This window comes from Melospiza melodia, chromosome Z (genome assembly GCF_035770615.1).
Source record: "Melospiza melodia melodia isolate bMelMel2 chromosome Z, bMelMel2.pri, whole genome shotgun sequence".
In the NCBI taxonomy this organism is placed as follows: Eukaryota; Metazoa; Chordata; class Aves; order Passeriformes; family Passerellidae; genus Melospiza; species Melospiza melodia.
The window spans coordinates 80333784-80357094 of record NC_086226.1 but is presented as its reverse complement, the minus strand read 5'-3'; the positions used below and the strand labels follow the sequence as shown (position 1 = coordinate 80357094).

General features: G+C 41.5%; 1 protein-coding gene across 3 annotated transcripts in view; it reads right to left on the bottom strand.

Annotated features, from left to right (window-relative positions):
* Window positions 1-558: 558 nt before the first annotated feature.
* VCAN (versican) overlaps window positions 559-23311 on the bottom strand; it is a 98235-nt gene continuing 75482 nt past the window's right edge. For all 3 annotated transcript variants that reach the window (XM_063179777.1, XM_063179778.1, XM_063179779.1), the window contains 5 exons: window positions 17575-17733; window positions 16109-16191; window positions 3369-3513; window positions 2700-2882; window positions 559-1861 (listed from right to left, as the gene is read on the bottom strand). In XM_063179777.1, the coding sequence (XP_063035847.1) occupies window positions 1731-1861; window positions 2700-2882; window positions 3369-3513; window positions 16109-16191; window positions 17575-17733 (701 nt within the window). In that variant the 3' untranslated portion in view covers window positions 559-1730. The remainder of the gene's footprint in view (window positions 1862-2699; window positions 2883-3368; window positions 3514-16108; window positions 16192-17574; window positions 17734-23311) is intronic.

The following is a 23311-nucleotide window of genomic DNA, read 5'->3' as shown; positions in this document are numbered from 1 at the left end:
TCATGTTACTTTAAAAGGTACATCCTAAGGAACTTACTTTATTTTCACGGGGTTTTTTTTTTTTTAAACTGTTATTTTTTTTTTCCTTTTTTTTTAAACTTTTTTCTTTTACTTTTTTTTTTTTTTTTTGTCCTGTGCCCAAAGGTGTGCAAGGCACTTTGCAGGAACAACAAGTCCTTTCCGTGGAGAGGCCGTTTCAAACGTCACCTCCTACACTCACTGTACACATCCGGGTCAGTGGTGGCACTGACCGGGGCAAGAAACCATAGCAGAAAACTCCTACGTACACACTGCACCAAACTACAACCTAGAACCAATCTGTGCACACACTTCTTTAGAGAAAGCCAAGATCCTGATTCTTCTGTGGGTCACGCACAGCTCTCACCCATCTAGCCGCCAACAAATTATCCTGTTTAGCAGGAATTTTTGTTCTCCTGGGGAAAAGAGCAAGCTGAACTGAAAGATGGTTCCAAAAGTGGAGCTCAGGGGCTAATACTGCACTGGTGAGCTCTTTGAATCTTCTTTGTATGGGTAAAATAACATCCAATAAATTAAATCAGTATGGCTTACTTCATTTATTTATGTACGCTTCACAGCTGCAGCATTCATACACAAACATTCATTACTTTATAAAAAGATTAAAAAATGGTTATATATACAAAATTATTTACTTTTTTGATTTTTGTTTGTTTTCTACAAAAAAAAAATCCCCCAAACACCAGGTCTACCTCCATTTTAGAATGCAGAGACCTGTAATATAGACCTTGTGGTTAATATCATGAAAGTAAATTTTTTCCTTGTTTCCTTTTTTTTTTCTCTTCTCAAAACAAACAAACAAACAAACAAAAAAACCCAAACAAAAGAAAAAAAGTGGCCCTGGTTGATAAAGTTAATGTATTAGCACTTGGAATTTTACAGGCTCTCCTTGTCATACACAACTCCTCCATACAGTCCTTTCTCACATGTGCTGAAGCTGGAATGGAGAGCAGAAAAAATGTTCCATATTGCAGTCCCTAGTTCATGCTTTGTGCCACTTTTATGTGCTCTGCCTAAACTTTTCATCTTATGGGACACAAACTGTACCTTGGGTGGGAATTGGCACAGCTCCCATTTAAAAAAAAAAAAAAAAAAAAAAAAAGTCTTGTCACTTGTGTGTTTATCTTCACCTGATAATTTCAAATTTCAGTCAGTGAAGTCTTTATTTCAACCATTTCCAGCCTAGGTAAACAACACAGAAACAACGTCATAAATGACTGAAGACCTCTGAGGCCGTTCTAACCATAAATATGCCTGAAATTAGTGTGACTTTTCATTTTATATACAGGATTTTAAAAACAACACACAGTCAAACAACATTAAAATCATCTTATTTACATTTTCATTGGTGCTAAAATTGAGCTGTTTAAATATTGCAGAAGGCTGGTACATATCATAAAATGGTCCACACCGATGGCATATAGAAAACTTATAATCTTTATAGGCTGGAAATGGTTTCCTTTTATCCCCATAAGCACTTCTCCTCTTTTTTATTTATTTCTTAAATTTTCTGATAAACACCGCAATTTTTTTATTTTTTTCCTTTTTTCTTTTTTTTGCAAAAAACGCGCCGTGAATACTGCAGTCCGTAGTTTCAAAACGATTCGATAATACTCCTATAAGTGATAGAAAAAGGCACAGAAAGTTATGACTTTGGCTGAAATGGTGGAAATCCCCAATTCACCATTTAGCTCTCAGCGCCTCGAGTCCTGCCACGTCCTGATCCAGCGGTGGTAGTGCTTGGATGAGTTTAACGACGTCCCCTTGCCTGATGAGGAGTGTTTGTAGTAGTATTTCTTAGAGTAAGTCCTTTGGTATGTGGAGGCTGCAGAGAGAAGGGAGAAGGGGAAAAAAAAAAAGGGGGGGAAATTTGTTTAAAATTAAGCTGTGAATGGGCCGGCTACACTTCACAACACAGTTGTGTTTATTCCTTGTTAATTAGAGGGTAAACAAATGATTAGCTGGAGCTGTGGCAGTGTTACAGGCATACACACAGCTGCAAAAAGAGTCATTAGCATTATTAGGAACCTGTTGATGCCAGGATTTTCTGACTTTAAAATAATCTTAATGCCTTCTGGAATGATGCCTTAAGATTTTAGCCTTTGTGTTTTTCAAATCCTGTTCTGCTCTAGGGTATAACTCTAAACTCAATATAAAGTGTTAGTTACTGTCTTCATATTTTGGTCAGGTAACTCCTCTAGGCCTGAGGACAGCCTCAGGCCCCAAAAGTATAAACAAAAGTGAATTGGGGGGAGCAAACTGGGGGTAAATTACTTCATTACCTGAAGCTGTAATTGGAGGATTAACCCCTGAAATGTAAATGGACCAAACTTATAATTGTGTGAAAAACTCGTGACCATTGTCCATCTTGGGTGCAGCCCATCGGAGGCTTCTGACAGCCCAAGATGCACCTATTGAAGGCCTTTAATAAATACCCACTTTATTCTCTTGATCTTGTCTAGCCCCTGTTCTAGGCAACCACTCCAAGGCATAAGTAGACACAGAAGAGGAAAATTTCCATTAGTTTTGGATGCTTGGTGTTTTTCCACCGTAATCTGTCCTACCAGACTCGCTCCTCTCTTAAAACACACATTCATTACTTATTAATCTCAAATTAGGCCGCTGTTTCTGCGGTGTCAGTGTTTTTCTCTCAGAGAACTCACGATTCATGCAAGTAATTTTGGGCATATCCCATCGTCCGTTCCCCTGGCAGCGGATGGTGGGGATGTGGCGCTGGATGAAGCCATCCTTGCAGTGGTATCTGATGAGCGAGTTGATCTCATAGCGAGGCTTCATCTTCCCAAAGGTCTTTGCATTTTCCACCACAGGAGGCTGGCCACAAGCCACTGGAAAGAAGAGAGAGCATCACCCAAAACTTCAGTTTGTGAGCCCAGTGTGGGCTGGGACCAGCCTCTGAGCCCTGGCTAAGGAAGGCGACAAGGGACCTCAGATGGATTCCCAAAGGAACATCCAGACAAGGATAGGGGGATCAGTCTGCTCCGTAGATCTCCAGTCTTGTAAACCAAAATTAGTAGTGTTGGAAATGGGAAAATGGCAGATATTGTGGTCAGTATTGCCTTTTTGGTTTAAATTCTAAATGTAAATTCAAGCCAAAAGTTGGCATACTCACACAAAGAAGCCTGAAAAGCAGCGAAGTTACTACAAGCATTTAAGGAAAAAGTCTTTTTTTTCAGGGCTCTTCATGTCATCCTCAGTGACATGTTCAAGAGGACTGAAAACAGATGGATCCATCAAGGTCCACAGAGCACGGTCAGAAGAACTGAATGGCAATTTAGCAAATTATGATTTTGTCACTGTTGTAAAGGTTGTACCTGTTCCTTTCTTGCAGGTGTAAGTGAGGTGGTAATTGCATGGGACATCATTCCACTGCCCATTCTCGTGCCAGATTATAACAACACAGTCTTCTCCAGCAGAAAAGAAGCTGTCTGGCTGGTTTGGTCTCCAGTTCTCATATTGCTGCAGAAAAGAGAAGCAAAACCATCATTCCCAGGGCTGGAGAATATTTACATTAACAAAAGAGCCCATGATATCACCTGTGGCAAAAAGGAATCTCAACTGTGATTCAGGCTGGTAAGAGTGGGCTAAACAAAGGTAGATTTAGAGTATCTTCCCACTATAATTAAGATTATCTCAAGGGGGAAAATATTCTGGTCTAATTTCTCATTTACTGTAAACTGATGTGAGGTGAACAAAACAAAGAGACACGAGCAAAACTGGATCCTAAGTGTGTCTAAAACACTCTTTTCTACATAAATATCACAAAGTATAATGCAAGAAAATAAATATCCCATTACCCTCATTAGAGCACATGTACTAAGTGAGAAATTACAGACTAACTTCCCAGACTTGGATTATTTATGGCATTGGATGATTTCATTCAGTTAATGAAGTCATTCCACAGGGATGACATGCAGAATTAGGTGCAACATAAGTGAAAGAGCCAGAATTTGGCCCCCAGAACCACTGGAGATTGGTGTTTTCATTACAAATGCTAGGTGGCAGTCTGAGCCCAGACAGCAGCCTCTCAGCTTTAGAAATGGTGATTCAAATTCTGCCCTCTGTTGAAAAACCAGCCTCAAACATCTATGAAAATATATGAATAACAGCAGAAAGTGCTTCTTCAAAATGCACTACATTTCGAAGTAGAAATATGGGTTTTGGTATGTGGAAAACAAGCAAGAAATAAAAACTCACAAAAGAACCTTCAAACGGCTGTGAAATACCAGCACAATGTTGTTTTTGGGTGAAAATTTGGGAGGATTCAGTGTGTTTTTACAATCAACCAGCAGGGAAAGTAGCAACACTTTAGTCAGACTGATTGAAACTTGGGCAGCAGTTCTTGTGAGGGGACATGCAGCCTCCTGTCCTGGCAGCCAGCACAGGTGGGATAATCCCTCACTTTGTTCCCAAACAAAGCACAGGAATCTGAGATTTGCATCATGTTATGCCAAGAAAAGCGAGAGAATATTTGGAAGTCACTCCTAACGATTTTTGATTTTCGCTGGGATTTCTGTTGTGTCACTCCAGGAAGAATTCAAGGAAGGATAAAAATAGCTATCTGTAAGAACTGGAATTCACATAAATGCCAGACATTACCCAGGCAGCAAGCCCCTTGTATGGGCAAAATGACACAGTTTCTACAGTGCTTATATTTTCCTCAGTGCTTACATCTTTCTGACTAAATCTGGCCTGTACAAATGTCATAAAAGTTTAGTTCTCTATTTCTTTGTGAAATAACCCCTATTCACTGCCTGAGTGAACACATTTTAGAAATAAAGTTAACAGACCCCACACAAGTAGTATTTATCTTACAATGAATCAAAGTATGAAAGGAAAATGAGTTAAATACTTAACCTTTTCCTACCACGTGTCATCTTACCCATCATAGGTTTTAATTATCCAGGCAATTTAACCAGCACAGTCTGAATAAATTTGTTCTGCACTGAATTTATTACCTCTAATAAAACACCCCCCTTTTCAGCTGGAACTAAATTAACTCCATCTCAACTTCTTAGTGCTTAACAGTCCTAAATTACAGTGCACACCAACTAATTTACTCAAGTTTAGGATCCATTAGCTTTCAAGAATGTGTGCATGGATACAAAAATTAAAGAAAACTGTAAGGTTGGTGGCAGAAAGTTCCACCAATAATGTCCTGAGAGCCAAGGAAATATTTCAGCAAGCCTTGCAGCTGTTTTCTGGTGGAAATAACGCTGCAGAGCTGCTTGCTTCCATAGGGATGAGAGTGTGGGAATGGAGGATATTTAGGGGCTGTTGGGGGCGTGTGAGCTGGAGGTGCTCAGCAGCCTGCCAGCTCCCACCCTCAGCACACAGGCTCCGTATGCTCTTGCTTGCCTTGCCAAAATGACTCCAAAATTCGTGTTTGCTTAGCTGGCAGGGCTGCAGCGCGGTGGCAGGGTATTACATCTAGGCCCTGTGGTTTGTTCAGGAATGTCTGATATCCTCCAGCATGACTTGCTGTTACCTCACATCTGATAGCGTCATTGCACAGATTTATTTTGGCTGAGGAGCTCTGATTTTGCCTGGGTCTGGTGCCAGAATTGCTTAGCAGAGGAAGTTCCAGACTGCTGAATTGCTTTCTTAGGTCCCCACCCAGCCCCTCTGTAGTTTTCCAGTTCCTTATTTAGACACTGATAATGGGACAATGATACAAAGAGATTCTCACAGTTTGAGTGGAACAGGCTACTAGACAAATAAACTAATATTTTGCATTTCTCTTGTGGAATAGATCTTTGCATGAGCATAGGCATGAATCTGGTTTCTACTGGTGTAGATCTGTAGATCTCCAGTAAACCCATATCAGCAAAAAATTAATGGGAAAAAGCCTTTGGCAATGCTGCATCATTCATAACACAAAGCCTAAATAGAATCAAATACTTCATGAATACATGGAAGAAAAGTTGCTGTAAGGTTTTTAGTCCTTGTCAGAAATATTGACAGTGGGTGATTGCAGAGTGACCTGAAAACCATCACTACTCTGTTCTTTAAGCAACATTACCACAACAGACATGAATTTTTTTCTCTGTATTAAAATGCGAAGCACTTCCAGAATGTACTTTTCTGGACATATAATCTTAATTATGTACAAGGCACAAAATGTACCTCAGAGGAGCTTTGTCTGGCCACACTCCTCCTCCAGCTGTGGAGGAGGCCCAGAGCAATCACAGAATCTCAGCATGGTTTGGGTTGAAAGGAACCTTTAAAATCACCCAGTGCCACCCCCTGCCATGGCAGGGACACCTTCCACCAGAACAGGTTGCTCCAAGCCCCGTCCAGCTGATATCAAAATCAGCTACATTTTTTTTTTTTTTATTCTCTGTTTTTTACCACAACCCATCTTTGACGAAGCACAGACCGCAGGCTCAGGCAGACACCACTGCACCACCCACTCTGAATAACTCTCAAAACCCTCAGTGGCAGGGTGGTTGGGACTTTTCCTCAAGAACCTGAGGTTTCTGTGTAGCCAGGTGACTGCAGGGACAGGGGTTTGGTCCCTTCCTTTGGTCCCTGGGGAGTCTGCCTGACCATCCTTTCAGGACGAGAAGTGGAGTTTTATACCCTTTGGGCTTTTAATTTTACTGCAATAATTAGCTGATCTTACTTGTACTTTTTTGGTTTTATTGTTGAAATCAAAGCCTCCTCTGTCACACTGGATTTATTTGTTCTGGCTTTCTCTGCTCAAAGGCCCTGAAAATTTCCCTGCAGAGTGTGGATGGTCTATGACTTAGAGCTGGAGCCCAGTCGGGATCCAGCTCTTCAGGCTTCCTACGTGGCACTAGATAATGCACTTGGCTGGCCATCCACAGCCCATAAAACAAGGAAAAATCTATTCTCTTGCCTCACAGGAGGAGTTTGGATATGATGGCCTCAAAAGCCCATGAGGACATTTTATTAAGTTCCACATTTTTGGGGAGGATTTCCTTATATGGAAATTCACAGTCGTGTTGGGTGGTAGGCTGGCTTGTCACATAAAATCAGCTAAAAACGCCAGGACTACAGCAAGAGCTGTAAAGCAGAGAACTTTATTAGCCAGTCACTACCTATTCTCATTCAGATGGCTGCTAATTAAACAGAAGGGGCATAATCTTCCCGTCATGGACAAGGTCCCACCTTGTGGGAGATTTGTTATGTTAAATCTCAGATAAGCAGCCTTTCTTGACGGGCTCATTTCCTCACTGATGGGCAATCCACTCAGCTCTTTCAGGTGCTTGCACTGCCCAGGTGGATCCAGGAGTATCTCAGCTTTGAGACACTCCTTTGGAAATTTCAGCCCTCCTTTAATCTCCAAAAGGCTCATCAAGTGCCTGAGATCAATCACTCCAAAATAGCCAACAAGCTTTGTGTTTAACGAAGCACAATAAAAAAAAAAAAAAAAAAAAAAAAAAAAACACAGATGCCAACAAAGCTTTACTGCTTGACCTCGGTATTGTGTAAAGGCCAATAATCTTCTGTACAGGACTGAATCTAGGAAATCATTTACTTGAAATACATCTCTTTAGATTTACAGGTCAAGGCTTTCCCTTCTGGGGAAAGGAAACATGTTTTCAGCATGTTAAACTAAGCTGTTTTTACAAATCTGTCTTGGCACTTTTTGGAGGTTGCAGTTGTGATTTTTATTTTCTTTCCTTCTGGCTACTTCCTTATCTGATTCCTCCTTAATGCAAGACTAATGAGGCAAATTAGAGAAAAATCAACAATGGAAGAGGTAGGGACTGGCTGATTGGATACTTTCTGTGCCATTTCATCTCAAAGTGAAGCAACATTTCCTGCCTGGTATTAATCACTAAGCTGAAACCACCACTGCAAACCCTACTATCACCATTTTCTTCTCCTGCCATAGCTCTGATAAGAACAGGAATACAATTCTCTCCCTCTTTTATTTTTTTTCTTTTTTGCAACACAATAACAGAAAAAGTCTTAGAAATCTTTATCAGGAAAGCCCTGAATGAATCCCTCACGGTGGGGGTTGTTATAATTGGACAGCTTAAATAAAAATTACATCTCACTTTCAGTGAGTCTCGGGAATTACTCAGTGGCTGAACTTCAACAAGACCAGCACGAGGTTACAGTGAGCACATGCATCAGCCCAGGAAACCCTCATTTGTGACTGTGTAACAGCACTGATGCTGTTACAGGAGACACTTGGGAAGTTTAAACAGGATTGCGTTTCTTTTCCATAGGGAAAAAAAAAAAATCAACCAGATTTCTGTGAAGATTTGGCCATGTATGAGATACTTCCATTAAGGTCACCTAGTATTTAAATGCATTTTTACATGGGGAAGACAATAAGCTATCTTACAGTGCAGGCTCTGTTCCAGGAAAATTCCCTCCAGTCCTGTAAAGGATTTTTCTGTTTAATTTTGTGAAAGGAAGCAGAGTGACAGAACTCACCAAAAGCATTCTTGAGATTAAAAACTCCATTCAGTGAGCGTTTAAGCACACACCGTGATTTAAAGGCGTGGGTCTTGCCTGAAGGGGGATGATCACAGGGAAGATCACATGCAGATTCAGACAGATGCTAAAATAATTGCCTGAAGGAGGCACCAAATGTGTGCATAAATCATTGCTGTCATTGCTGGGAGAAACTCAAATCAATTTGAAGACAGCTCCTATATTTAAACCTATCTACAAGTACACACAAAAATCACATGTCGTGGTCCTGATATTTATTTTTTTTTTTTTTAGGTTCTGGTTGAATGGCTTTCCTTTAGCTCCTAATCTGAGTTTTATTTGCATAGGATTTTGGGAAACTGGCAGGGTTTGGACCAGGCAGGAACCCAACACTCCCCATGACTGAGTCACACTGTGAGCAAGGCAAACTCCCAGGAGGAGCTTTGCTAAATACTTCTGCAAAAGATTTCACTTGCAGGGGTTGGGTTTTTTGGTTACAGAGAGATGGAATGTATTGGGAAACTTTTTTAGTCCCGTGCAGCAGCTTGCAAAAAACAGAAAGGGACTCTGGAAAACACACATTCATGTGCAGCTATCCACAAGAAGCGATTTGCAGATTGAATAAGCAGGAAGAGCCCTGCAAAAAGAAATAATTTGGAAAAGAAATCTAATTAATTGAAATTCAGCCAGTGGGGAAAAAAAAAGTCTACCTGATGAAATTGGAACATAAAATCCCTGTCAGTCCTATAGTTTTGGGAATAAATGATTGTGTGGTGGAGCAGATTGCTAGGTCTGGGATGTTTTTAAAGCAATACCATGGAATGACGATTTTTCCACCAGAAGCAGAAAACGGTGAATGGGAAGTGAAACCCCACTAGGTGACGCTGTCTGCTTGCTCCAAAGCTCCGAGTTGCTCCAAAATTATAATTATTCAGAATTACAACTTTCAGTAACTCTTTCAGAGCTAAATGAAGCCGTGGACTTTTACCTGCTCTTCACCATGTGTTGTTTTCAGAATGATAGCTTTCATCACACACTGTAGAGTTTAGTTTTGAGGGTATGCTGTGTGTGATGGGCTCTCAGAAGTCACTTTAGCAGCTGAGAAATCACATTAAAAATGAGTGGCAGAGAAAGAAAGTAGGGTGGTTAAGTGCTGGTTTGGTGTAATTCCTGTTTGTTTTGGAGTCACATTGACATGAATATACATTAGCAGCACAATGCAAATTGTGTGGGGTGTGATTTAATCTTTTTGTGCACAGCTACCAGGAGAGAGAAAAAAAAAAAAAGAAAGAAAAAAAAGAAGGAAAATCCTGCACTTTGTCAACAATTACTGCAGCTTTGAAGCTGTCCAAGAATTTTAGCCCAGAGTAAGGAGTAATTTCAGCCCAGCAGTAACAAGTCTCTGAAGTAACTGCTGACCCCCCTGGTAAAAACAAGACAAAACCCCACTTTGTCCAAGAGGCCCTCGTTACGACATCCTGAACCAAAAATATACCTGTCATTAATAACATTATATAGTTCTCCTCCATTTAAACGTGGGTCAAATGAGCATCTTAAAAAGAGGCCGTAATGACTGACTGCAGCACAGAACCAAAACATTTGGTAGGTTTAAAATCTCCTTCTCCAAGGATCCTGTGGGACATGGGCACAATGAGCTTTTTGTTTGCAGCTGACTACAGCACTTTTTTAGTTTGTTTACTTTACTTAACCCTCAGAGGCAGGCTCCTTCACTACAATACTCCATGCCTTTTGAAGGTTTTGGGTTTTTGTGTGTGTGTGTGTGTTCAATGAAGTTACTCTTTCTGAGAGGGGTGCAGTTACAGATTTGCTCAAGTTAAAGCCTTCTGATTCACCGACCAATAAAGGAAGGAAAAGAGAGGGCTTTGTTTTTTGCCAGAATTAAGTTTCTGGCTTGTTTTCCTTCTTTTTCCTAATTTTTTTTTTCAATTTTTATTTTAACATACCTACCCTAACACTGACAACCCGAGGAACCAGCTTTGCAGAACACAAAGCATAAACACCCCTGTGCTGAAGGGGAGGAAAAAAAACCCAAGGCAGGGTCTCTGTACAGCTTTAAAAGTGGCAATATTCCCCATCCCTTTCCTGGCTGGCAGCATTCTCCCAGTGACAGACAATCTGGCCACAGACGCTGGCCAGCTCCTTATTACAGCACTAATCTTATGTAATGGCAGTGAGCTCACCGCCCTACAAAGCACTAATTATCAGCAGCGTTTTCCAGGGGATGTGAAAAACCCCCCTCGTGGGGCAGGGGGCCCTGGGCACAGCCCCAAGTTGCTGTATGTGCTTAATCCATAACATGAATGGCTCCAAAGGGCTCCTTGTCTGCTCTGCCTGCTCACAAGGGTCCTGAGCAAACACAAAGGGGGAGCTGCCAAAAGCAACACCAGATTTTTTTTTTTTTTCTCTTTTTCGTTTGGTTTTTTTTTTTTTTTTTTTTTTCCTGCTTGGATGGGTGTGCTTTACAGCTGTAAGAGTTACCATTCACAGAGCTAAGTGAATTATTTAAATTTGATTTTGCTGGTGTATTTTAAAGCTTCCCGTTGTGTCCTCTCTCCCTTTGATCAATTATTAAATGCCCCAGCTGATAATGTAAGTTCTGTTGTTCTGTAGTTTTTGTTGCATCACGTTTAAAGTACAAAAAGACCCAAGTAGGCAAATTACTCTGCTCACACAGTTGTGTGAGTGTTTGCTTCCTTCTCCTGCAACACTGTGGGTTTTTTTTCTCAAATGTGTTTGTTTTCACTGCTTAGAGCCGTATAGGTAATTGTGGGGTGAAGATTGTCCTTGATACATACTCCAAAGTGTTGTTCACTGTTGCAGGAATGCTGGGAGAAAAGTCTAGAGTAAAGTGCAAGAACAATTTTGATTCTGTAATTTTCTGAATGTAAATAAAGACTACATATAGCCATTTTCATTGCGCTGTAGAATGTATATCAGAGGGAAAATAATGATCTCCCACACCAAAGCCAACAAACAGCCCTATAACTACCCCGAACAGAAGAAAAGCAGAGCTGGCAAAACATGCTCTAAAAACCACTACATTATTCTCCCCCGCCTCTTGAATCCATCAGTGTAATCATACCTGAAACATCTTGAGCAGAAATTGGCTTGATTTTCAGGAAGTCGTGATTAACAAAGCTCTAAAAGAGCTGGGGTGCTGCAAGTCCTCTGAACACACCTCGAGGGCTGCTCTCACCGCCTTCACTTTTGGGGCAAATTGGTCAGAAACCAGGGACCAGGCAGGTTTGCCAAAGTTTGCAGCTTCCTGCGGGCGCACACAAGCCCAGGTGATGCTCCCAGGCCGTGTCAGCGGTCCCAGCTCTCACTGAACTTGCCCCGCGTGTGAGGATCTGGGGTCCCTCAAAGGACACCCTCCTCTTTTTGTGCTGCACTGACACAGCTGCCAGCAACTCCTTCCCCTTCGTACAAAAAAAAAAAAGGCGCTGTTGTTTTGCCCCAAAAGTTGTTTTGCTGTGTGTCTCATCAGCTGCGCAACGTGAATTCCGCGTCTCCCAACCAGCAGAACCACTGAGAAGTTACTTCTTTCAAAAACAGAAAAATAAATAAATAAGAGGAATAAAATTTTAAAAAGTGGGCAGGGACATGATATAGATGAGGAAAGATTGTTGCCTGCCACCCAGGTACAGCACAGCACATCAGAAAAAAAGCAGATACATGTGAGCAGCCATTGGATCCCTCAGCTTACTGTAATTAAAGCCTATTTTATTCTGCTCATAAGCTTAGCCAAGGAGCACTTTGAAGATAAATTCTGGTCTTAGCCAAGAAGATCCCAAATTATTTAAAAAATAAAAAATTAAAAAAAGGAAGACAAATACAAGCAAATTCGTTTGGCAAAAAAAAATAAAAAAAATTCTTGTAATGATAGACCAGTTACCTGAAAACCATTTTCTTTATGCAAAATGCCACCTCAGCTAACAATTAAACTTTAGGGCATGAGAAGTGGGACACAACCACCTTATTAAATTAATTTTGTTCTCTCAAGCCCAGTCTGTGTTTGGGTTGCAGTGGGTACAACAAGCTGAAAATGTGTGTTTCACCAGCAGATGGTGAGGCTTTATCTGCACAAGATTGTGCCATTTTGCCTGAAAGGCAGGAAACTGCTAACTGGTGCTGAATTAAAACCACTTTACAGTTAAGAAATAAACTTGCCAAATCCCTCTGATATCTCACAGATAATGATGCATCAGACATTTCAGTGAGGCAGATCAAAAAGCTTCCTCAAGGTCTCTATTCAGGACTGGAACCTCCAATACTGTGATTTAGGAGTGGGCCTGTTTCTATCTATTAGGGTAATTTTTCCTGTCCTCAAAGTTGGGGTTTTTAATGGAAAACAGGCAGACTCAATGCAAATATGGACAAAAGTCACATTGGCTGAGAAGATTTAAACACTATTTCTTGCTTTCTCACTGAATTTGGTTGCATTCACCTCATTTTTCAAGACACCAACATTTTCCTCCACGAACTCTGAGAGCCGTAGCGTGAATTTACAGGATCACTCTCCATCTTTTCCAAAACTTGCTTACTGGCATTATTTTTCCAAGTTCAACATAAATTCTAGTTGAAGCACAAAAAATGTGCACAGGAATAAAGGGGGTTTGGTTTGTGTTGGATTTTTTTTCTGAGTAGTGCTGCTGGTTTTGATGACTTGTTAAGAGTGAGTATTTTCTACAGGAGTGAAAAAATAATTCCAAGGTATCAAAAGTGGCTGACTGTAATTCGTCCACTATTAGGCAACTAAACAGTCTTTTTCAGAAGGGCTGAGAGCCTGTCAAGGCTACTTTAAAATCAGTGTAAGTTTCCCAGCAAGAACCTTAATTCTGTATTCTCATTTATAGGCTTTGCCCAAATATCATGTTTAATGGCGGCTGGCTCTTGGCTTCAGTTTGAAAAAAAATCTGGAAAAACGCAACTTGTCAGGGGCTGAAAATGTCAAAAAAATTAATGATTTCCTTCCATTGAACCCATTGGTTGGAAAACATTTTAGGTGCAAAGCAAAAAAAAAAGGTATTTTATCCCTTTTCCCAAAATTGCCAATAAAATATCTGGCAAAAGAGTTGCTGCTGTCAGTGTGCTGCATATTTCTGTCAGTTTCCTTGTGTTGGTGGGAAATGAGTACCAAACTAATATAAACCTTTTTTTGTGTCTCAGTAGTGAAGCCTGTGTTTCAAGCATTCCCAATTCCCAATTCTAGGGGCTTGCTTTGGTTCAGAAAGAAAATTTGTGTGAAAGAGAAACTTGTCACCCACAACATATCTTGATGATGATGTTGTTGTTGTTGTTAATTTGCTTTTTCTTTTAAGTACATGAAGCATCAGAACTGTTAGGGGCTTATTTTTAATCCATAAAACCTCATAAAGTCACGCAAGCATGATTTTTTGGATTGGACCAAGCTGTTATTGGAGAAGATTCAAAGAAGTATCAAGATAAAGATGAATGTGCACCACTTGTAGCCACACAATCACTCTTCTGATAGTATCTCCAAGAAAACTGATATCAGGGGGATCCCCAGCACATTTAACAAATTTTCCCCCATGCCAGAAGTCTTGAATGGAATTGTGGATAGAGAGTATTTTTTGGAGAGTGCATAGAGCTGGGAAACAAATTTAGAAACAGCTGAATACACATGCACCCTGATACATAAAACAAGTCAAGGCTATTTAAATTTTGGCTATAGGCAAGAGTCACCTCTAAACTCAGAAATTCAATTTAGAGCCTGAGTATTGGTGTAATAATGCTGATTTTTATGATCACAAATTATGCTAATGAATTTAAAGCCATCATAAATCTTGCTCACCTGCACACCCATAAAAGAGGCAAATTTTCTACCTGCATAGTATTTAAATTCACTGCAATTTTAGGAGGACATCAGGGAAGTAGATTGGATGCGTATATTTAATTATGTTATCATTCTTGTTAATTAGCAGAGAAGTCATAATTCACTGAAACAACAAGAGTGGTTAGAAAGTATGAGAAATAAGTTAAAAGCCAGAGAAAAAGGAACAAATGAGGCAGCTGCTCAGAACCATGGGATCCAGAAACCATATGGAATAAGTTATGAGGAAAATCTATTGAAGCAATGAACATAAATGATTTCAGGAGACACCTAAATTGTTTCTGAAGGAAGAGACAGAGGGAAGTTGTTAAAAATGAAAGAAAAATAAGGTGGGAAAAAAGATCAATAAAAGCAGAAATCTGTTGGACAGATGGTACAACTCTGTTCCTAGAATATCTTAATTTCTTAAAATTGAAAATTACAGCAAAAATATAATGCCCATTCAGTCAGTAGCCTGAATTATAAAAATATGATCTCAGCTCTAATTTTAATTTCCTCAAATTTATAGAATCAAGAATGGTTTGGACTGGGAGGAACCATGGGCAGGGACACCTTCCACTAGACCAGGGTGATTAATCAGTGGCACAACAACTCTGGTTTTGGAATATATAAGCGTTATATATTATCTTATGTATATTTATCTTATTTTACACCTGGTGTCTGGAATCACTAAGGTACCACCCTGAGCCACCAGTGAGGCAACAGAAAGCTTCACCACCATTCCCCACCCCTCTTTGCTGTCACCTTTGCCATGTCCCCAAGAAATGTCTCATTTAAAAGCCACTTCAGAGCACTTTTAGGCTGTGGTTATTTACATGAAATGGCAATAATTGAAGCCTGCCTTGCCCCAGGTGTCTTTCTACACCAGCTGCAGCCACATGGTCTGCAGCAACAACAGGTGTGTCCAGATGCTCTCTGATTTAAAAGTTCACTACTGGAAGGAAAATAGTAACCAGTTTGGGCTTTTTCTTAATGTAATGTTCTTCACTGGGTGCTCAACAGTAAATAAATCACCTGTTCCTCCTGCAGAAGAGATTATTTTGATTGGGGAAGAGTTTGATCATTTCCTATGTCCATCACCTCTTTGATTTAGGTGTGTTGATGGTGGGTGAAGATGCTTTCCCTCTCCTTCTGCTGATTTTCCTTTTTGTTTTAAGTCAGGCGGTATCAACAGCATCTTAAAATTTTATGGCTGAATTATGGGTTACAGGCCCCCTGAACCAGTTGAGGATGGCTGCTGCAGAGCTGCCCCACAGAGCAGGCTCCAGAAATGCTTGTGAGGCTCCTCTGTGCACCCCAGAGACCCAGCAAAAGCAAGATTTGAGGGCCAGATCATCACCCAAAAATGCATCCTGGGGAGTGAGGAGAATTGCCACACACGGCCTTGCGCAAGGCAAGGTCACAAACCAGCTCCAGCAGAGACCCTTAAATTACCACAGTCTCAGATTTTTGAGTATTTCTATGTGAAACCTTAGAGAGCTCCCACACATAAAATAACAGGAACTGAGAACAAGACCTCAGAGCGAAACCACAAAATATTAGGTATCCCAAAAATGCATTTACTGACTGTTTGCTTGGGTCCGCATTTAGCGACAGTGGGGGTTTTTTGGGCTACTTTTTTGGGGTTTTTTTTTGTTTTGTTGGGTTTTTTTGGTTTTTTTTTTTGGGTTTTTTTTTAATGCATCTTCCCTCTCTGCTAGTGGGAATTTGATAAGCCACCACAAAAAGCAATGAGTGAGTGATTTCAGCTCAAAGGCATCTTACCAGTGGGCTGCCATCGGTCCAGCGGAAGTCACGCTCAAACATCTTGTCATTGAGGCCAATCCACTGGTAGTCATGGCCAATACCTGGGGACCAGAAGGGCATTTCCATTAACTTTCCCATAAATGGACGAGGCTTCACCAAAGAAAATAATTTCATGCGGAATGAATCAGACATCCTGTTCTTAAGATTGTTCTGCTCTTTGTGCTAAAGGCTGGTTCAGAGGCTCTTTTTCAGCTTTTTGGTTTTAATTTGGGATGTGTATAAAAATGCAGGTTCTCATCTAAAAGTTTTAAATGACCCTGTCTCTTCACTCCCAGGGAAGTCTACCACTTGCAAAGAGAATTAATTTCCTACCTGAGAATGTACAACAGGAAGAAAAGAAAAAAAAATTAAAATCACATATTCTAATCCACATTTTTCAAGCTTTGGTTAGGCTGTAGCCATTGTTGTCTAAATTTTACAGTACAACACAGTAGCTATTTCTTTATGGCTAATTATGGTGGCATTGTCTTGATGTCACCATGTGCACAAAAACGTGTCATATGCACAAAATACCTTAAGTCTCCAGAAAAAAAAATGTTTCAAAAAGTCTCAATGCCAAAACAAAAGTTCTTGTTCTCATCCCTCCCCCCAAAAAGTATTTTCTATTTAACGAATTATAACTTAATAGTGATAGAGAACTTGTATTAACTGCAGAAGTAAACATTTACAACACAAAGTGTGCCTTTTATTTAACATTTTAAAGTATGTTTTAAGTTGGAGATGCAAAAGCTGGGTGGTGAGGAGGAGATCTCACTATCTCTAAACCCTCAGTGATCTCTCTTGCTTAGAGTCACAGAATATCCTGAGTTGGATGGGACCCACAGGGATCATCAGTCCAGTCCCTGTCCCTGCACAGACACCCCAACAATCCCACCCTGGGCATCCCTGGGAGAATATTTCAAATTATTCTGGAGTTCTGGCAGCAAAGGCTTTGTCTTTGCTTCCTGGAGCAAAGACTTTGCCTCAAATCCAGTTGAACAAAGTGTTCTATGTTTTAAATTTTTTAAACAGCACTTCTGTGGAACCAAATCCACCAATCATCAGACATTTTTCCACCACCACACAGGCAAAATTAAAGGAAAATCCTTTAGTTTTAATCAGAAATCTAGAGCCTCAGGGCTATGCCCATTCCCCGGGGAGCCTGGGCAGTGCCCAGCACACTCCAGGATAAGAACCTAAACCTGCCCTGACACAATTTCAGGCCATCCCCTGAGGGTCTGACCCTGCCACAGGGAGCAGAGATCAGAGATGCCCCTCAGAGGATGTTGGGCACCACGCTGAGGCCTGACCTCATTCTCCTCTTCCCCATCCGAACCACCCGAGTGACCTCAGCTCCCGTCCAGACCCTTGCCCATCTCCTCCTCTGGACACTGCCTGGCACGCCCAGCTGTCCCTGGTGGGGTGAGGCAGAGGAGGGTACGCACGGTTGACGAAGATCTGCTCCTCGTGGGACAGGATGCTGGTGAGGTGTGCTCCCTGCAGGCGGCACTCCCGCTCCGCCGTGTCCCACGTGCGCCGGTGCGCGAAGTACTTGTAGCACTGCCCCTGGAACTTGTGCCAGCCGTAGTCACAGGTCTCCGTGTCTGCAGCACACAGACAAAGCACAAAGCCCCCAGTCAGTGCTCCAAAATCAGGCACGTTCGGTCAGTGCATCAACGCCAGGCATGTTTGGTCAATGCGCCAAAATGAGAGACACGTTTGGTCAGTCAACCAAAATCAGGCACGTTTGGTGAGTGCATCAAAACCAGGCACGTTTGATCAATCAGCCAAAACCAGGCACATTTGATCGATGGACAAAAATGAGGCACATTTGGCCAATGCAAAAAAAATGGGCATGTTTGATCAATGGACCAAAACCAAGAACATTTGGTTGGTGCATCAAAACCAGGCACATTTGATCAATGGACCAAAACCAGGCACATTTGGTCAATGCACCAAAACCAGGCACATTTGATCAATTACCAAAACGAGGCACATTTGGTCAATGCACCAAAACCAGGCACATTTGGTCAATGGACCAACACCAGGCACGTTTGGTCAACACACCAAAATCAGGCACGTTTGGTCAAGGCACCAAAACCTGACATGTTTGATCAGTGCACCAAAACCAGGCACATTTGATCAATGCACCAAAACCAGGCACATTTGATCAATGGACCAAAATGAGGCACATTTGGTCAACGCACCAAAACCAGGCATGTTTGGTCAACGCACCATTGTGTGGTCAACACAGACAATGCATGTTTGATCAATGGACCAAAACGAGGCAAATTTGATCAATGGAAGAAAAGGAGGCACATTTGGTCAATCAACCAAAACCAGGCACATTTGGTCAGTGCACCAAAACCAGGTACATTTGATCAATGGACCAAAACCAGGCACAGTTGATCAATGGACAAAAATCAGACATGTTTGATCAATGGACCAAAATGAGGCACATTTATTTGATCAATGGACAAAAATCAGGCACATTTGGTCAATCAACCAAAACCAGGCACGTTTGGTCAGTGCATCAAAACCAGGCACGTCTCATCTACACCAAGGGATTTTCTGCGGGACAAAGTTTCAAGAAAAACCCATCTGTCAAGGCATGCAAAATCAAAGACTCATCATTTGAATCTCATTTTCAGGTAGTTCTGCTTGCCCAGTCTCAGTACACCCATCCTTGAGACCTCACTTTCAGGCAGTTCAGTTTACCCACTTCCAGCACAAACTGCAAGACTATTACTTATCTAAGGCATATAATCACAATTGGAAACTTTGTGGGTTTCCAGTGATTGAATTAAGCTGAATCTGGGCAATTTCAGGAGGACATCTACACCTGTCACCCTGGATGGATGAAATCCCTGGATGTTGGATTGCAGTGAACCTTCATTTCACCAGTTTTCTGAGTCTGTACATGGGGATGGGAATTTTTACTTGCAAGGACAAGTCATTCTTCAAGTCACTGTACTAACTTAAGTTTGGAAGAAACTGATAACTCAAAATTATATGGGGGGAAATTATTGCAATTGTTTAGTCTGCAGAAGCAAAGCTGCAATATTATCTTTCTGAGCTCAGGCCTCCAAATCCTCCTCCAAAACCCATCTTCCTTGATGAAGTCAACTTTAGGCATCAATTTGTTAGGAGGTTTGCAAAGCTGAAATACAAAGTAATGAAATTGCACGTTGTCTCTGCTTGCATGAGGCATGGTGCTGATAAGAATGCATCACAGAGAGGATTCACACCAGCCACTATGCATAGGAGAAATAAACACAAGCCTTGGAACAGGAACAACAAGGATTTGATGTTAACTATTCTGTCAAGGTTAGGCAGCTGTAAACAGAATAGATGGCAAAAAAAAACCCCAAGAGTTTCAGTTCCAAGTTTGCTTCTGCAGGGATGAATCACAGGAAAAAATCAGCATCAGTAAGATGGGGAAAACAAGTGTGATGTCTGATTGTGTGATGTCTGAGCTGTGCTCGAGGATGGGAAGGACCTGCCAGTGATAAGAGGGAGTTTTAGGGAGGAGTGGGAGAAATAACAGGGGAAAGGCAGGGAGTTTGGAGCCATGGCTGATGCAGTGGCATCATGAAGGACATTTCAGCAAGAGATTACAGTGTGTTTCAGCCACAGCTATCTCAGCACGGCATGGCTCGCCCTGAGGGGCCTCAGGATGCTGAGGAACAGAAGCACAAGGCCTGGCCTCCCCCACCCCACACATCCACCAGGAATTACCCAATTCCCACTAAATTTAATCAGGCCCCTGAGCAAAACGGTGTCTGAAGCCAACTGTTCCAGCCTCTCCAGAGCTATGGAGGTGTTCGGGGCTGGAAACTGGATTTCTCATTCTCAGCCAGTCAATGCAGTCCAGTGGTCAATAACATGCTTTGGCCGAAGGGGCTCTTTTTGCCTGAGTACAGAAACAACCAAATATTGCAGTACATGCCAAGGGCTGATGGCTGCGAATACCTTAACTAAGGGATTACTTATCTGTGAGCTGCTACCACCACCTAAAAAAGCAGTTTTTCCCAGCACAGGTTCTTAATTCACAGCAGGAAGAGGCCGTTTCCATACTGACACACCAAATTGTCTATTTTTCAAAAAAAAAGGGTTTAAATCCCCCATGACACAAACTAGATTTTACATGTACATAAACGGATTTCAAAGTGCAAACAAAGTGTGCCAAAGCCACGTCTGAGGCTTATCAGAATTTCTCTGACACTAATAATGTAGTCATTGTCTTAGGAGTTTGATATCAAAACAATTTCCCAAAAGCCATCAGTATTGACATAAATGTACCAAATGCAAAGACATAATCAAGCTTAGAGTGATTATGTCCCTTCTACTTCCAGGAAGCTGAGCTGTACAAAACTGCTTGTGCCTTGAGTCATCCCAGCTATGAAAAAAAGAATGTAATCTACACAACCAAATTGTTAGCTTTTTTATCTTTTCCCTCTTTGTATTCTGTGCGAGGTGCAGGCTGCAGACACAGCTTTAATCTCTGGCATCTAGGTAATTTTTAAAGTTTAGTCTGCCTTGGGCTTTCTAGAACATTTGTTTAACCACACAAAGCTGACTAACAGACCTATGTCCTCTGTGAAGGCACTTAAGATTTTATTATTTATCTTGTTCAGGGACTCCTTTGTCCCACAGGAAACAAGTCAGATAATAACAAGGAGCTGAGAAAAACGTGGCCAGAGAGGAATTCCAGGCTATTCTAATCAGACCTTCCCTGGCCTCTGCTAGGGAAGAAGTGAAGGATTTGAGAGAAATAGGGGGGCAAAGGGGCTTGAAAATACAAAACTGAGAGGACTGTGTTGCCTAAGTTGGATATAATGGCCTGAGCATGAATTATAACACAATTTCTCTTACAAAAAAAAAATCACACAATTTCTCTTTGTAAGAAAAAAGGTGCCAAACACTGGCAAAAAGTTAAGTAATTTTCTGCACCTGTGTGTATCCCAAATCTAAAAAAAATCCCAAAACAAAACAAACCAGAACTGATGGTTATAAAATACATGATGTTTTTAGATGCTGGAAAAGAGGATTTTTTTGTTTGGGGTTGGAGAGTGGCTGGGGATTCTGGGATTTTTCAAGGGATTTTGCGTTTGGTGGATTTTGTTGTTGGCATTTTTGGGGGTTGGTTTGGTTTTTTTTTAGAGGAGAAGTTGATAAGAAGAGGGAAAAAACATAGGGAAAGGAAAATTCAAGATGGTAGAGGATAAAAATGCAAACCAGGCTAGTAAAACTGTGGGGGCAATTTCATCTCTGCACAGTTTTGTCCTCAGTGTGCAACACTTTCTTAATGATGAAAGCTAAAAGGGTGACAAAAAGGTAAAAAGGTTCCATATGGATATAAATTTCCAGTACCTTTACCGAACCATTGAACTAGTGTCTCTGAATTAGTAGACACTAATTGCAGGTAAATTTTCTGACCCAACCACGGTGAGCAGAGTAGGTGCAAGCATTTATTGAATGCAATACTTCACATTCATTGTGTACCCAGCCACAGACTTGTGTAACCTTGCTCCAGCATGTGATGGAAGGACTGAAACGCTGCTCACCATATTTGTGGTGTTTTAAAACTCATCCAGGGTTTATGACAGTTTACAGGGGTTTTCAGTGGTGTGTGCAAGGAGTTGGTCTCACAGCTTCTGTTCTCTGTAACTGCAATTGATCATGTGTAACCACATCCCTTAACACTGCACTTAAAAAAAGAGTTCTCAGTGGGTTTGATACATAAATAGGGACTGCTTATTCAATGCTGCTGTCAATAGGTCCATTGTCTTTAAAGAAATTCCAGAAGAGGCTTAAAGGAAATAAAGACTGACACAGGTACCAGAACATAATGAGAGTCTTACTCAGCTGTGAATTTTATCAGTGACTCTCTGCCTTCAGCTAATGAGGAAATGCTGGAGGCCACTTAGCCCCCACATCTTGAGGAGAAGCCCATTTCTTTAGCAAATAGCCAAAATAATCTCTTTTCAGCTGACAGACATCAGTAGGAGACCATCTGTTTTCTGAAATTACCTTTTCCCTGAGCCCTTCTCAACTACCTCAACCCCAACCAACCAAGCCCTGGGAACAAAATGAATTAAATAAGACTGGAGTAATCACAGACGTTGAAACAATGAACCTGGGTTATAAGAACACGTGATTCCTGATAGGGTGGTTAAAACCCACATTTGTTTTGTTTTCAGAACCTGGAAGAGAGCAGCTGGTTGAATTATCCCAAGGAGGCGCATTCGGTTACAAACACACATGTGCCATTTTTGCACACATGTCCAGCTGCAAGCAAGCCAAACCTTAGGCTTAAAACATTCCTTGAGAGCAGGGAGACACCAGCTACAGCAGAAAAGGGAGAAAAAGAAAAGGAAACTCTAGCCAGCCAAGGAAGGAAGAGGAAAATCCACAGACGTGTTTGTCCAGTTCTCATAAAGAGAATTCACCCTGAAAACTGAGGCTCAAGTTGCAAGCCTCTACCATTTCCTGAGAGTTGTCATAGGGGCTTTTCACAGAGAGATGACAGTGGAAAGACTGATGGCTCTCCCAGCATAAAACTCACACCAAGATTTACTGCAATCTCCTGTCACTCTTTGGGAAAGTTTTTGGGGGATATTTATGAATTTTAAGGGGTGATGTTCAAATGTCAGAAAGTGGCAAGCAGAATATCCATCTTTCCTTTGAAAAGATACAGGTGGTGGGCAAAAGAGGATATTGTCCCTTTTAATCTCACCTGCACCAGAAGTGATGATTAGCTTAACTGAGCTAACAATCTAGTTTAAGGGCAAAGTTCTGAGGGAACTTTCAGCTGCACTATTTCTAACATCTGACACTTCCAGCTCGCTTCAGGAAGATGTTCCCGGGCTCGGATTGCTGAACTCTTTCCACCTGGCAAGAGGAAGGGCTGTCAGGGAGCCAGTTCCAGCTCCCTGAGCCTCAGCCTGGATTAGATCACCCAGAAGGTTCCTTTACCTTCACCACCTGCCAGGGCTCGCTGTCCCCTGGTCACGTCCCCTCCAAATGCTGACACAAGCAGGGCACCCCTGTCGAATATCCCTCAGTCCACAGCAGTCCCACAGGGGCATTTGGGTGAAATTCTGAGCTCTGCTCTTCCTTCTGCACCAGGGCAGTGGGTGCAGATGTGGTGACCTCCTACTCTGAGCTTCATGTCCAAGG